This window comes from Protopterus annectens, chromosome 4.part0 (assembly GCF_019279795.1).
Source record: "Protopterus annectens isolate FY-2018-M chromosome 4.part0, PAN1.0, whole genome shotgun sequence".
NCBI lineage: Eukaryota > Metazoa > Chordata > Ceratodontiformes > Protopteridae > Protopterus > Protopterus annectens.
Genome location: NC_056733.1, coordinates 657,128,687 through 657,144,770, shown reverse-complemented (window position 1 = coordinate 657,144,770; position 16,084 = coordinate 657,128,687). Strand labels below are relative to the sequence as shown.

General features: G+C 37.9%; 1 protein-coding gene across 1 annotated transcript in view; it reads left to right on the top strand.

Moving 5' to 3' along the window:
• The window catches only part of ACAD10 (acyl-CoA dehydrogenase family member 10), a 1,588,826-nt gene that overhangs the window by 1,276,960 nt on the left and 295,782 nt on the right, over positions 1-16,084 (top strand). The window contains exon 18 of the mRNA XM_044068620.1: positions 2,943-3,115. Coding sequence (XP_043924555.1) covers positions 2,943-3,115 — 173 coding nt within the window. The remainder of the gene's footprint in view (positions 1-2,942; positions 3,116-16,084) is intronic.

The following is a 16,084-nucleotide window of genomic DNA, read 5'->3' as shown; positions in this document are numbered from 1 at the left end:
TTGACTGGCATTCCAGTAACGTATTTAAAAAGTAATTTATTTTTTAATGCCACACAGTCTATTTGTTTTCATCTAGATATTAAGTAAGCTGTCATGCAGCTAATGCATTGAAATATTCTTCTACACTTCACATTGTCTTGATTGGACTCTCATAATGATGGTTTGGCACCCAGGGCAGTGTATTTAATTAAAGTTCCAGATTTTGTGGTTTGGGGGATAGCTCCTCCCCTTTCTAGTTGACCACACCCCTTCCCATTGGCCCCACCCATTTAGCTGTCTCCTGCAGCCCCCCTTCGATTTGAACTCACCAACCACCACTGCGTCCTGGACAAGAGACCTACATTTAATTTGTTCTTGGGGCTAGGATCGCGTGGACTGAGAGCAGTGTTGCCATTAAGAGGCTCCAAAATTACCATACCTCATAGAAAAGGGAATATTCAGAGAAATGGCAATCATGGAATTAGTATATGCCAATCTGGATTTTTGACCATTCGGTCGTCTCATTACAGGTCTTGGCATTCCAAGCCCTGATAGTTCAAACAGTTACCAAACAAGCTAGATGTTCACTGAGTTTTGAGATAGTGTTGCCTTTGCTTGATGTTGGTAGAGTAAGGTCATATCAGAATTTGCCTGCTTGGCTTGAGAACTGCAGTCACACTGCTTCCACAGTTTAAATGAAAATCCACTTCCTGGGACTGTTGAATTAATCCATCATTTTCCTGCATGAATACTGTAGAGATGTGTCTGAGTAAGGCATCTTGGTCTGCTGTTCATACCTTTACCAAACATTGTGATCTGTGGGATCTATAGCTAATACAGGTTTTGGCCGAGCAGGCATATGAGATGGTATTCAAGGGAATGTACTTTCTCCTTGGATGATTTTGTCTGTGTTCATTCATTAACAAAATAGACTAGCTGAATATTTTTCCAAATGTGAGATATGTACTTACGTACTGATTTACTTTGACTGCAGATATAGAAAAGATGTTTAGCCACCAGCTGTATAACCCACTCTTTTTACTCATTTAACCTTCCAGAGTCAGCTGTACATTACATTTTTTATAGGTTTCTCTCTTATAGTATCATAGGAGGTTAATAGGCTAATGGCCCTGGGGCCCTTACTAGCCTAGCCAAGAGTTTATTATCCCCAAAAAAGAAACCTCAGTCAGCACCTGTTTTTCCACTTGGAAATTTGCACCTTTTTACCCTTGAATAACAGTTTATTCCATTTGTTGTAAAGCCTTTTAATACTGGATGTCCACCAGATAGGTTTGTGTTTCCTTGATGAGCAGGTTTTAGTTCTGTTGGGTATGGCTGAGTCCATGAAGTTGTATAGGTGCTTGTATACTGCTTTGGCGTACTGTTCAGCATAGTTGTCTGTATCCTCTGACGGGGTGGTGGTGTGAAGCTACCGATACCCTCCATTAGAAGGTTGTTGTCAGCTTTTGAAAATTTTTTAGCCTAGTTACAGCTGGGGAGGGGGTGGATGGGATATAAACTTTGAATGAGACAGTCCAATGGGCTGATCTCACCAGGGAAGAACTTATTATGGGGGTGGTGCAATGGCCGCCCATGTTGGTGAGAATCAAATCCAGAATATTATCTCCCCTTGTGGGGGATGAGACGAGCTGGTCTAATGTGTTAGAACTGGTGAAGTCATGGAATCGTTGGGTGAGTGCATTAGAGCATGAATAGTTCACCCAGTTTATGGTGGGGTAGTTGAAGACACCAAGGTTCATTTTGTTAGGGGGTAGCTTGATGAAGTAAAGTAGGTCCAGGTAGGAAGAGTGTCTGTCCTGAGTCATGGAGGTGGGTCTGTAGCTAGCTGTAACTGGGATGGGTGTTTTGCCAATTGTCAGTGTCACTTGGAGTAGTTCTAGGGCATCATGCTGGCAAACCAGTCTGGAGGTTTGCTTGTCTTTAATGAAGATAGAAACTCCACCACCCTTAGTCTTCCCAACCTCAATTTTGGGTCGGAATGTGTAGAATGAGGCATAATCTGGTAAGGCAGGGGGCACTCTCTGCAGCCTTGAACCAAGTTTCCATGACTGCACAGATGTCGGCATATTCCAGTTCGAAGAGCCAACATTGACTGTATTTACAGGTTAAAGCTCCTAGCATTAAGCAGTATGACCTCTTATGTTGGAAGATTGGTCTTTGGGACATTGCCTAAAAAAGGCACAGTGGGATAGGCAAGAGCCCTGGCCAGAATCTGGAATCCTAGGGGTGACAAGTGGCAGCCATCTCTGGCAAAGCATTGAGCCCTGTCAACCATGTTATCCCAGGCACACTGATACTAGATCACCTTGGAATGACACCAGAAACTAAGCCAATTGTTGAAGTCAATTAGTTTTTGTTGGTATTGTGGTATCATTCTTGGTGAAGGTAGGATGCTGCTTAGGGCTAGGGTCATACCTGCCTGTGACACATACTGTGAGAGTACAGTATGTAGTCCAGCAAGGTACATCTCAAATCATTCACACATACATGGACAATTACAGAGTCATACTTGTATTTGTTGTGGAGAGACTTAAGTGCATGCGTGATGTGGCGGATTCTGGCACCTGACAGACAACTGACCGTGATATTCTTCTTGTTGAGCCTGGTAAGGGGGACACTGGTGTGTCTCACAATTGAGTCGCCAATGACTAGTCTTCATTTTTTTAATTCTTGTTCCACGTGGAATTTCACTGTATAGACAGGGAAAGGACTGGAAATGGAGAAATCTTTGTCTACATTTTAGGTGTTTCTTCATCACAGGTGGCAGGTGGTTGAACTGAAGAACATTTCTGTAAACAGACTGGCTTGGAAATTAAACTTGAGCAGCAGTACTTTAAGGAATAAAATAATTTTTGAACTTTACAGCCTACACAATCTCTTGAAGATTTAGAATTTCTGCAAGAGTGTGTGTATTACTAATTTATATTTTCATTTATATGTAGCTGGACATGGAGAGATGCTGTTTGAAAATGTACGAGTACCTAAGGAGAATATTATTTTGGGTCCAGGCAGAGGGTTTGAAATTGCTCAGGGAAGGCTGGGACCAGGACGTATACATCACTGTATGAGACTTATTGGACATGCAGAAAGATCACTAGAGCTTATGAAAGAACGGGTAAGTGGCATCATTTTTTTTTTTTTAATTTTTCTTCACTGAATGAGACCTTTTTTCCACAGAGGCATGCTTGTGGAAGTTGTAGAGATAGAACCAGTAGAATGCAAGTCATTTGCATTTCATTGCCACTAGACAATTAGGCAAAGCAGATTAATCAAAATTAGTATTTATTTTTTCCATTTCCTTTAACCTGTTTACTGAAGCAGTTTACAATACTTGGCCATAATCTTGTCAAGTAAACATGCTGCTTGAGTAATTGTACTCTTCGAGAGTGTATGGTAAGTCTGGGTTCTTTATTATAAAGCAACTGTTTTTCCTATATAAAGAATTGAAAGATGGAATTCCAAGATGGCTGCACATTGAGAAACAGCTTAATTTCAGCTCACCTAGTGTGAAAAACAGAAACTCAGAATAAAGACCTAGTGAATTAATCTTTTCAGTTACATTTCTCTTACTGGCTAGTATTTGCACTGCCTGGCTGCCAGCAAAGAAGACATTTGGAGAACTTGAAAGAAAATCAGGCACACAAGGTGAGGAGAAAAAAAAATAGCTGGGAAGAATTCTGCAGTCATTCAATAAAAAACAGTTCAGGTTCTAGCTTTGGTGCAAGACATGACTTCCAGTAATCTGGAGGAAAAAATAAGTCAAGTGTGCTCAGAGGTGAATAAAATAAATGAAACACTGAAGGACTATATGCACTCGAATAACAAAAGACTAGAAAAGCATGGAAGAAGCTTTAAACAAATATTCAGACTGGCTGAGTATGAGACTACTTAAGAAAAGATGTTTCAAAAATATAGTCAGAAGACAAAGCACATGTGGAAGACCTGAGATTGTCTGCTGTACCAGAGAAACCAAAAGGAGCAAACGTTATTACTTTTATGAAAATACAAGTAAGCAACCGGACTGGTATTCCACAGCAGGAATTGTTGACTGAAAAGCACATCATGTGTATGCTCCAAACCTGGCCAAGAGAAAGCAGCCAATAATCAAGATGCAATCCTATCGGCAGAATGAGTTGATTCTGACAAAACTGTGGCAGATGGACAACGCTATAAAAGTTGGAGATAGTAGAATGTTTGTGGAAAATAATTACTCACTGTACACCAGTCAGAAGAGGAGTAAATTTATTCCAGCAATCAGGGAATGTTGCAAGACAGTTATGAGATTCAAGCCACAGTATCTAGCAGTCATCAGAATACTTCTTCCTGGAGGGTCAAAGTCATATTTTTTGATGCAGAACATGCTAAAGAGGAAATACAAAAGTTTGTTCAACAAAAAGTGAGCTGTCAAACAGAAGAGGACCTTGCTTCTTGTTGTTATGATAATAAAGGTAATAGAGAGACTACACCAGTGAAGCCTTTTCCAGTGTTCCAAAAGAAAATGCTTGAGAGACAGAGAGAAGCTCAGGAGTTGACTAGAGTATGTTATGAATATACCAGAGACTGGAGTTGGGAGATGGAGATCAACAGGAGGAAAACCAGGAATTTGGAAATTAATGAATCATTGTGGGATTACAAAGCATCTGTCACATTTGTGAATATGGCTGAACAAGAAAACCTGCAAATATTAGACTTTTTTGACTTGTAGGGGACTCCAAAGCATATGCCCTACTTTGACAGTGTTTGGAAGACCATTAAAGAAAGGGGAAAAGGAGGGGAAGAGGTATCTGTAAGTAAAACCCTTTTTGTTCTTATTGGTATTTTTTATAAAATGTGACATATACTGCATGTTGTATAGTAAATCATTTTCAGTTATTTTTGTGTGTTATAGGGGTACTAAACTAAATGTGCCATTTTCCCCTTTTTCTTTCTTCTTGTTTAGTTTTAACAAATGTAGGTATTGCAATATAAAAAGAGAAAAAAAGCCTGGACAAAAGCATGTTTAAGATAATAAGCGCTAATCTTGGGTTGTTGAGGGGAGGGAAGGATTGTAAAAATATACAGATCATGTTATAAGTAAAATGGATATGCTTTTTCTTACTTTTGCTTAAGGTAAAGATTGGATTAAGGCCCTTGGCTTGATCTTACAACAGGTTTTCAGTGGAACCAAGTAAAAAATCACTGAATGTAATGAAATGTGTTCTTTTAGCAAATAAATGTTCACAGTGCAACATGAGAAGGTTGCAACTGAAGGCAACTGTGTATCTAGCTTCAGTGGAGACAAGCTGATAAGTGGGCAATAAAAGCAGAATACTTTTTTCAAAGGCTAAAAGATAATGTTTTCTGAAAGCATTCAAGTTGTTTTTTTACTTTTGGAAAAGGATTAAAGGTAAGACAAAAACAGACAGTAGTTAGGGTAAGTAGTAGCACAGGCTGTACCACATCCCTTGGCATGGATAATCTTAATTATATGTTAATTAAAGCCTGTGAATTTACATGTCAATCTGGGACAATTGTTCCTGTTAAGAAGAGTAAAATTCATTATTTAAAGATGTACATAGTGTGTGTTTGTATTAATAGGTTATGGGGGTGTTTTTTTTTTTGTTTGAGGGGTTTCGTTGCAATAAAAAGTCTTGTAAGATGTGACATTGGTTCAAATGGATATGACAAGAAACAACTGTTTAAAAGATCATCCTGACAAACATTAATGTAGCCATGTAATACAAAAGCTTAACAGATAGGAATAATAACTTTGGATCATAATGGCAACACTTTACATATTAGCTTTGAACATGAATGGTCTGACAGGTGTATATAGAACTGAGCATGTGAATTTCATAAATAAAGGATTTCAGGATGGCTATTCAGCAGAATATCTGGGACAAAGGAAAAGGGAAGTACTTGTATTAATTGCCAGAGGAGCTCCAGCAGTGATAAAAGAAGCAAAAAAGGTAATAATAATAGATTTGTAGTAGTGAGAAGCTTCTAGCAAGGCAGGAGGATTAAGCTGGCATTTATTTATATTTCACCTTAAACTTCTACAATGGAGCTTAAGAAACTTCTGGGAGAAATAATCAGCTTTCAGCAGAGAGTATTACTTATAGGTGGGGACTGGAATTTGATTTGTAGCAGTAAGAATGTATCGGGGGGGTCTAGATGGGAAAATAATAATGAGAGTCTAGATTTTCAAAGAAAATTATGAAAATACTTGGTATGGAAGATATGAAATCACTCGCAGTGGTGCAGCGGTAGCATTGTTGCCTCACAGCCAGAGGTTCTCCCATTCGATTCTCGGCTGGAGAGCGGGTAGTGCCTTCTGTGTGGTGTCTGCATGTCCTCCCCGCGGTTGAGTGGGCGTTCGAAAGACATGCGTAAATGGGCATGCCTTCGTTGAAGGTTGAACGTTGAGTTGGCACCTCGGCATTCATGAAAATCTACTGCCAATCATTAGCAGACCAGAGTTCCACTGTGGCGACCCCTAACCAGGAAAAGCCAAAAGACAACACACACAGTAGGAGCTCAGAGAGAATGTACATATTATTGCCCAAGGTACAACAAGTGGGCTAGGCTAGACAGAAGTTATATTTCATAGGAACATTAGCATTTAATTGAAAAGTTTGATACACATCCAATAACTATTTCAGATCATATGCCAATACTGACTAAAATAAAAAAAATGTAGAGTAATGAAATAAAAATGAGACACTGGCACTTCCCCACCTGTCTGTTAAAAAGAGAAGATTTTAAGGAATGGGTGGTGGAAATAGAGTTATTAGAAAGCTAGACATTTCTTTCAAAAATACAGCTAGGAGTGGGATAAAATTAGAGCGGAGTTTAAACATAGGGTAGAAATAAAATAAAAAGAGATAAGAAGAAAGAAGAAATATGTAGAAGGACTGTCAAAGGTTGATCTGTTGAAGAATGGGGGGGGGTTTCACAGAACAAGAAGAGGCGCAACTGTGGAGTGCTAAAGAAAAAAATAAGTGACTCCCTGGATAATCTGAACGACTTTAGAAAGTTTAAAGTTAAGAAACTGCTTTTCAGTAATAATTCCAGAGCACAAATGCTTTTAACACAACTGCTCTGGCAATAGAAAGTAGAAAAGTGTTGTTGCCAAACTTAGAGAAGCTATAACAAGGAAAATAATCAGAGGTCCTGTAAAGATATTACAAATATTTCAGAAATTTTATAAAAATCTGTATAAAGCAGAGAAATGTGGAAATCAAGAAAAAATAGAAATGGAAGTGTGTATTGAAGAAATAAATATGTCAGTGTTAAATGAGCCTCATTTATTAACAGTTAGGATAAGAGGAGATGAGATAAAATGGTGATGTGTAACCAATCTACAGGAAAGTCTTCAGGAACAGATGGTATTCCTATAGAAGTCTGAAAGCTAGAAGGGAAAAAAGTAATAAAGCTCTGGAAGGTTTTGTTTAACAGTATTTTAAAAGGAAGAGAAGCATCAATATCCCGGAAGAAAGCTGTGGTGGCTGTAATACCTAAAGATAGTAAAGGCACATGTGATCCAACTTACTATAGGCACATTTCAGTTTTAAAACATGATTATAAACGGTCTTTAATTACTAAAAGAATGGCAAAAGTGGTGTCAAAATAAATATATGGACTTTATTTATTTTTATTTATTTATTTAACATTTGTTGACCAGGAAAGTCCGACTAGGCTTCACAGAGCCTATTTTCAGTGGAGGCCCAGGGAGAAACACTCCAGTCACATGTCTTTAGAATGTGGGAAGAAACCGGAGTGCCCAGAGGAAACCCAAGTGAACGCAGGGAGAACATGCAAACTCCGCACAGAAGGCACCCCAGCCGAAAATCGAACAGGAGAACCTCTTGCTGTGAGTTGAGAATGTTAACCGCTGCACCACTGCGCTGCCCTTCCAAGAGTAACAGCTTGTTTCTAGCTCTCCCAGTGTGAAAACAGAAACTCAGCAGAGAAGGCCAGTAGACTTGTGTTTATGGGTAAATTTCAGTAACTGACTAGTAAGTGCATTGTCTGGATACCAGTAATAAAGAAATGTAGAAGACCTGGAAAAAAATCAGCTACAAAACATGAGGAAAAAACACTGACTGGGGAATGTTCTGCAGCTGTTCATCAAGGAGACAACTGCATGCAGACCTGGTTACACTAAAAAAAACACTGATGGAGTACATAAACACAAACAAAAAAAAAAGCTGGAAAAAATGGATGAAGCTTTAAACAGATATTCAAATGAGATTATAAAGTTGCAAAAATCAGAGGTGAAAATGAAGAAAAGCCTGGTTGAATACGAGTTGGTCAGGAAAAGATGTTTCAAAAAATAATAGAATTAGAGAACAGAGCACCTAGGAAAAACATGAGATTTTCGCGTCTATATCATATTATTGCACAATGAAAAGATCAAATTGAACCGATAATATCGAAACAAAAAAGCGAACACACAGAACAGCAATTTTTTTCCCAGGGACAAAATTTGCTGCTCTGCAAAAAAAAAAAAAAAAGTTTAAATACAAAATGAAGTGCCCCCCATACCCCTCTAATTAAATATACCAACTCCGAGATTGCACCGTAGTGGAGGAAATGGCAAAGTCCTGAAGACAGCCCACTGATTTTTTTCCCTGGGAAAAAATCGATGTTCCGTAACTTCGCTATTTTCTCCTTTCGATATTATTAGATTGATGAAAGAGCGTTTGCTCTTTTCATCATCCGATAACATGATACAGACTCAGATTTTCAGATATACCAGAGAAGCAGGAAGGAACAGACTGCATTAATTTTATGAAAGCACAAATATGCAACTGGACTGATTTTCCACAGCAGGAGTTGTTCTTTGAAAGGTCACATTATGTGTATGCTCCAAACCTAGCTGTAAGAAAGCAACCTAGACCTTTAATAGTAAAGATACAATCCTAAAAGCAGGAGGAGTTGATTCTGACAAAACTGTGGCAGAAGGATGAATTACTAAAAGTAGGAAACAGCAGAGTGTTTGTAGAGAATGATTACTCACTGTACACCAGTCAGAAGAGGAGTAAGTTAATTCCACTATTCAGGGAATGTTGAGATGCAGGTGTAAGATTCAAACTGCTGTATCCAGCTGTCCTTAGGGTATTCTTCCCTGGAAGGGACAAAATCATTTTTTGATGAAGTGCATGCTAAGGAGGAAATACAAAAGTTTGTCCAACAAAAAGTGAGCTGTGAAACAGAAGGAGATTCTGCTTCTTGTTCTTCTGGTAAGAAAGTCCACAGAGAAACTGTACCTGTGAAACCTTTCTCAGTATTTCAATGGAAAATGTTGGAGAAAAGGAAGGGAGCACAAGAGCTGATTAGAAGAATCGAGAGTACATTGGAAATAAAGCAGAGACAGGATTTGGGCAATGGAGAAGAACAATAAGAAAACCAGTAACTCAGTGTGGGATTACAGTGCAATAATTATATTTGCAAACTATGTCAGAACAAGGAAATCTGTAAATATTGGACTTTTTCAAAATTTCTTGGATTTGTGGGGGGCTCTAAAGTATATGCCCTACCCCATGTCATTAATGTTCGGAAGAATGCTTTGGAGAGGGGAAGAGAGGGGAGAAAGCTAACTGTAAGTTAAGAAAACATTTTCTTTTCTTAATAGTACTGTATTTGTGGTGTATGCTTTTCTTTGCATGCTGTTTTTAAGTGTAATGGGGATTGTAAACAGGTGCTGTTGATTTTCTTTTTCTCCCCTCTTTTCTCTTTGTTCTTGTACAGTTTTGAGAAATATAGGCAATGCAAAGTAAGAAAAGCCTGGTTAAAAAGTCATGGCAGAGTTAAAATTAATGTGTTTTTTTCATTGTTGCATGGGGAAATGATTGTATTAAGGACCTTAGATTGAGAGACCAAGTAAATGAAAAAGAATGTTGAAGACTGAGTTTTTTTCCTAGCAAATGCATGTATACGTAGTAGCAATTCTGCAGCTCATCTTCATGTTTCCATGGAAACAGTCTGATAAAGAGAAACTGGCTGTCTGGTTCTCATGTCTCCACGGAGAAAATCTGATGAAGAGAAACTGGAGACAGTCTGGTGGAAGGGAGATAGGCTGAGGAAAAAGAAAAAAAAAAGAAAAGAGAAACTGGCTAGGACATAATGTTCTCTAAAAGCAGTCAGGAGTTTTTCCATTTGGGAGGGCTTTAAAGATAAGACAAAACCAATTAGACTTGAAGTAAAGTTTTCTCAATTTTTTAAATGGAATGGGGATACTAATATAAACAGGTGCTTCTGTTTTTTTTGTTTGTTTTTTTTTATTTTTGCTTTATGTTTTTTTTCTTTTTCTCCCTTCTCTCGTTTTCTTTTTTCAGTTTTAAGAAATGTAAGCATTGCAGTGTAAAAAGAGGGTGGGAGGAGAAGTGGGGGGAGAGAGGAAAGGTCTGGTTAATGACTAGGTTAAGAACCTAGGTGTTATCCAGTAACAAATTTATTACAAAGCATGTAAAAGAAAAAGCATATTGAATATTGTAAGGCTTTTTTTCTGATAAACAAGGTACCCTTAGCAGTTCTATGTCTGGTTTGCATGTCACTAGAAGACAATTTGATAAAGAGAAATGGCTTCAAGAAAGTGTTTACTGAAAGCATTCCAGTGTTTTCTCGGCTGGGAGAGCTACAAAGATACCAGACTCAAATAGCACTTACTAATAGCACAGGGTGTTCCGTGTGTCTTAGCATGACTAACTTCTTTTGGTTAACTTCAGCCTGTCTGTGTGGCTATCAACTTAGAATTTTTGTTCTTGTTAGGAAGGAAAAAAATTATTATGTGAAGATGTACATAGTTTTGTGTGTTATTATTAAGTTAATAGGTTAGGGGGTTTGTTTGTTCTGTTTGAGGGCTTGAAAAAAAAGTTATGTAAGATGCAGCATAAGCTCAGATTGATATGACAAGAAACAACTGTATAAGAGACCAACCTGCCAAACAGTATATGCATGTATAATGTTTGCAACTAAAATTGTCAGTATGGTTTGTGACATAGATTACTTGCAGCTAAGATTGTCAGTATGGTTTGTTTTCATTTATATAAATGTATGATTGCCTGTGTCATGAGTGATAATTTAATAAAGATCTTTCTTTGTTTAAATAAAAAAAAAATCATTAATAGAACAATGATGATCCAGAGGGAAGCAGAATATAAGAAAATATCTCTGTTGTTGTTGGGTCTTGATGTAGAGAATGCATTCGACAGAGTAATCTTGGATTTTATGAGTAGGGCAGTGGAAGCATTTGCATTCCCTGACACAGTAATTTGGTTAATTAGGAGGATATATGAGGGATCGGTGGTGAAAATTAAATTAGGGAGGGGTTTCTCTCTGGTGAGCTTTATTTGAACAGAGGAACCAAGTAGTTGCCCTCTTTCCCCTTTGTTATTTGCATTACATTTAGAATCATTGCAGTATGATAGAGACATATGCAAGGATTCTGTTTGTGGACTTCATCTCTGCATTTAATACAATAATTATAGAACTTCTTCACTTGAAATTCTCCCAGCTTTCCGTTCCTGCTTCTACCTGTCAATGGATCACCAATTTTGTAATCAATAGGAAACAGCAGGTGTAACTGGGGAAATTTACATTTAGCTATTGCTCGATCAATACAGATGCCCCGAGGGATGTGTGCCCTTCCCACTGCTGTTCTCCTTCTACACTAATGACTGCAGCTCTAAGGAACCCATCTGTGAAACGTATTAAATACACAGACGATACAACTATCATCGGGCTCATCAGGAATGGTGATGAGTCTGCATACAGATTTTAGCAGCTGACCCTTTGGTGTAGGCAGAATAATCTGGAACTGAACACTCTTAAAACTGTGGAGATGACAGTGGACTTCAGGAGTAGTACTACAATATTATTCTCCCTCTTTATGTTTAATACTGCTGTGTCAGTTGTGGAATCCTTTAAGGTTTTGGAATCTGCAATCTCCCGGGACTTGAAGTGGGAGATCAATGTAAGGTCCATCATAAAAAAGGCACAACAGTGAATGTACTTTCTGTGACAGCTGAGGAAGTTTATCCTCCCACAGGAACTGTTGATTCAGTTCTATACAGCAGTCATTGAATATGTTCTCCACTCATCCATAACAGTGTGGTTTGGATCTCAGTCTCATCATGATAAAAATAGGTTACATCGAATAGTCAGGTCTGCCGAAAATATCATTGGTGCTAGTTTGCCCTTCTTACAGGACCTGTACTATTCCAGAATAATGAAAAGGGGATGGAAGGTCATCACCAACCCTTCACATCCAGGCCACCATCTTTTTAAACTATTACCATCAGCCAGGTGTCATAGATTAATACCCACCAAAACAAGCAGATATAAGAACAGTTTTTTTCCACAGGCCATCAAGTTAACTCAGCTTATTAGGTCGGGGTATTCTTTTTCTCAAGCCTCTGAGGATTCTTCATTACTGTTTACATATTGTTAATACGTATTTATTTAAGAGTTTATTTCAGTATTTCTTGCACTGAGTTGCACTTTACACCTTGTATGTATATGCATATTTACTTTTTTGTCTTGTTCTTAGTTATGCATTATGTCATTTATGTAATTCATACTTGGAGAGTCACTGAAACCAGAATTCCTTTTATGCATGCATATTTGGCCAATAAATCTGATTCTGATTCTGATTCTTCAATGGCAAAGAAAATAAGAGACTCAGAAAACGTTGGCTTTATTTGCAGATATTATTTTGTACCTGTTAAAACCAGAAAAGGACATTTCAGTGTTGTGGAGCGTTCTGAGACAGATTCAATTCCTGTCAGCATACAAAATTAATGAAGATAAAACATTGACTGTAGCTGTAAATTATGTACCCACACATGAATTGGTTCAGTAATACACATATTTATGAGGATATGATAAAATAAAGTGGTTAAGACTATGGGTTTAAAAAGGATTCTGTTATGGCAACTTAGGATGTGTGGGAAGAGACTAAACAAAAGATAATACAAAAACTGAGACAAGAAGCTCTGATTTAACATATGGATAGCAAGATACAAGCATCCACATGTTTTTAGTCCCTTCAGTGCTGTCAACCTCTTAGCACAAAAAATCTGGACAAAGCCAAAAACAATGTGGGGACAAAGCCCTAAAAATAGAGACAGATTTTAAACATTGCTCTTATAGACTTAGAAAGTTGCTAGAATAAAAGTTCTTGTGTTACCATGCATTTTCTGACTGATATGAAGTCTGAAACTCAAATGCCTAACATTCTTTAATGAATTTAGTCCTTACTGATTTGACACAAATATCCAGAAAACCACAAATTTTATGATGAATGGGCCAAAATATGAGGCAAAAATCTGGACGTTCTGCAAAATCTGGACAGGTGAGAGGCATGATTTAATTTTATGCACAAGTCAGGCATATTTTATCAACCAGAAGAGAAGTTGTGGATTACAGTTATAGAGTTGAAGGATTTTATCTGGGAAGAGAAGAGGGCAAGAGTCAAGTGGGATACGTTGCTTCTTGCAATAGAACAGGGTGGTTTGGGATTACCTGATTTGAAGAGGTGTTTCAGGACTGCACAGTTAAAGCTCCCAAGCAGAAAGTATAATTCAAAGTGTAAAGGGGTGATGATGAAACAGGGTGGAAGCTCAAAAAATAGAGAGGGACTCTGGTTTTGAATGCAGGTCCTTAAAATTAGAATAACCACACAGAAAGTATTCTCTGAACTTAGCTAACACAAGACTATCGAAAGGAGATTCTGCTTTTAGGGATAACTGTAGTTAAGAGTACAGAGGATAGGTGAGAAGGGGCTGGAATTTACTGCAGAAAACTGCCAAATGAACCAAGTTATTGGGAGGAAATAGAGAGGGAAAGGTAATAGAATGGGAAGAGGCCAAAAATAATTTTGGACTGCAGACTAGAGACTGTGAAAGGAACAGGGGGATCCTAAGTGAAAGAACAGCAATGGTAGAGTTTTTAGTAGAATCTAGAGTAGAAGTTGCTGTTAAAAAGGGATAATTAGTAGTCCATAGACAATACTCCATTATAACTATAGGAATCAATCAGGAGAAGTTAGAAAGGATTGGAAAGAAATATTGGATAAGCAACTCAAAAAGAAATGATGGGAATATATTTGATTGGCTCTTAAATATGCAGCAAAGTCTAGACGGTTTAAAATTTTTGTTTGGTAGCATTTGCACAGGTGTTTTTACACCCCAAGCAGACTCCAAAGAATTTTTTTCCTCTGGTAGATTGCAAATGTTTGAGGTGTGATAGGTGAAGAATAAGGTAATTTGTAACATATTTTTGGGAGTGTAATTAATGAGTTAGTAGAATTCATATATTCCCTCCAAAATACTCTGAAATACTGGGCGAGCAATTTGGTGTAACTAAGGAAATTATTTTTTTTAAGCTGTGATACAGAATCAACATTGTCTAGATATAGTATGGCCTTGCTGAGTTTAGTTCTGGTGGCTGCCAAAAAAGCAGTTACTAGAAAATGGAAATGATTGTCTAAACCAACAGTACTAGAAGAAGTGAATATAATAACAGAGAGAAAATAACTCGTAGTGGGATCTTTAGAAAAGGGTAGGAACAAATTACATAGGAATATATGGGAGTTGGGAGGACTGTACATGCAGAATAATGTTTTGGAGGAGGAATAAGGTTTATGGAAAGGCAGGGATTGAATGAGCCTAGGTAATGTAATATTTGACTGACAATGACTGTATAAAATATTATATCTGTTGTATAATGTTTACAGCTAAAAATATTTCAGTACATCTTTTTCCATTTATATAAATGTATGATTCTGTATGTTATCAGTGATAATTCAATAAAGATGTTTCTTGTTTTAAGAAAGAGTTGCAAGCGCTGCTGTCTGCAGTAGCATGTTGGTGATTATGTGTGTATGTTATTGTTGCACGTTCAGAATGTGTGTATGTAGGAGACTGTTGGTCAGTATTTTGGATATCTGTGTGTATGATACTTTGTTTTTGCAGGAAAGTATTGGTATGTTTTATATATATATATATATATATATATGTGTGTGTGTGTGTGTGTGTGTGTGTGTGTTTGTGTATATGGTAGGTATTTTTACCAGTGGATGGTGTAATGAGGGTGTTTAAACGCATGTAGTGTTTGTCGGTGATATTGATGAGTAAGTGGGTGAGTTTATGGTATTGAGCACTGGATTGAATGGATTACAGTGTCTGCTATTTGGCTTGAAATATAGAACAGTGAAGTCTTAGCTGTATGTGTATGTTATTATGGCTTGACAGTGTCTCACTGAACAAGGCTGTGATTGGGAGTATACCATTATGACAATGTGTAATTGGTGCGGAAGTTCTGGGGAGGTCCTTACCCACCCACATTAGACATGTGCTTGGTGTGTGTGTCTTTTTGTAGGTTGTGTGGGTGTGTTAGCATGGCTGACTTTTGAGTGGCACGAAGATTGTTTTGTTTGTGTGGGTATGTGTTTGTGTGCATGCTTATGCATTCTCTGAGTTGTAATCTAAATTAGTAGGCTAGTCAAGGAGATTGTTTTGTGTGTGTGTGTTTCCTTGACCTGTCTAATCACTTAGTAACTGTTTTATTTATTAGAAGTGCAGCTGACAATGTGACACTGAACAATGGATGCTTTCATGTGTGTCCATGGGGCAGGATTTCCATTTATTTCTTTTTAGTGTACTTTATCATACATGCATCTATTTTGCTCTAAGCACTACAGGCTTTCCAAAGATATAGCCTGTGCAGCCTAGCAGTATTGTTTGGCGGCTCACATCCATTCTCCTGACTTGCCCCCAAACCTAAATCCTTGAGGCAGACTTTCTTTGGCCTGATGGGAGGATAATAGTTTGGGAAGAAGGAGCATGCAGACCTCATTGATACCTGTCAGTAATCATCAGGGGTATTCACAGATAGAAATGGCGGGAGTGGCCATTTGTTTCTGACCATGTAAGATGGGACTGTAGCCTTTCTTAAATAAAGTATTTACACTGATATGCTGAAAGAATGCTACTGGCTTATTTGCTGGCTGCAACCTTCTGACTATGTTTTATGCATCACTGATGATTTTGTGCTTAGAAGTGGCAGAAGACAGCCAGGCCCATGTCTTTGGTCACTGACT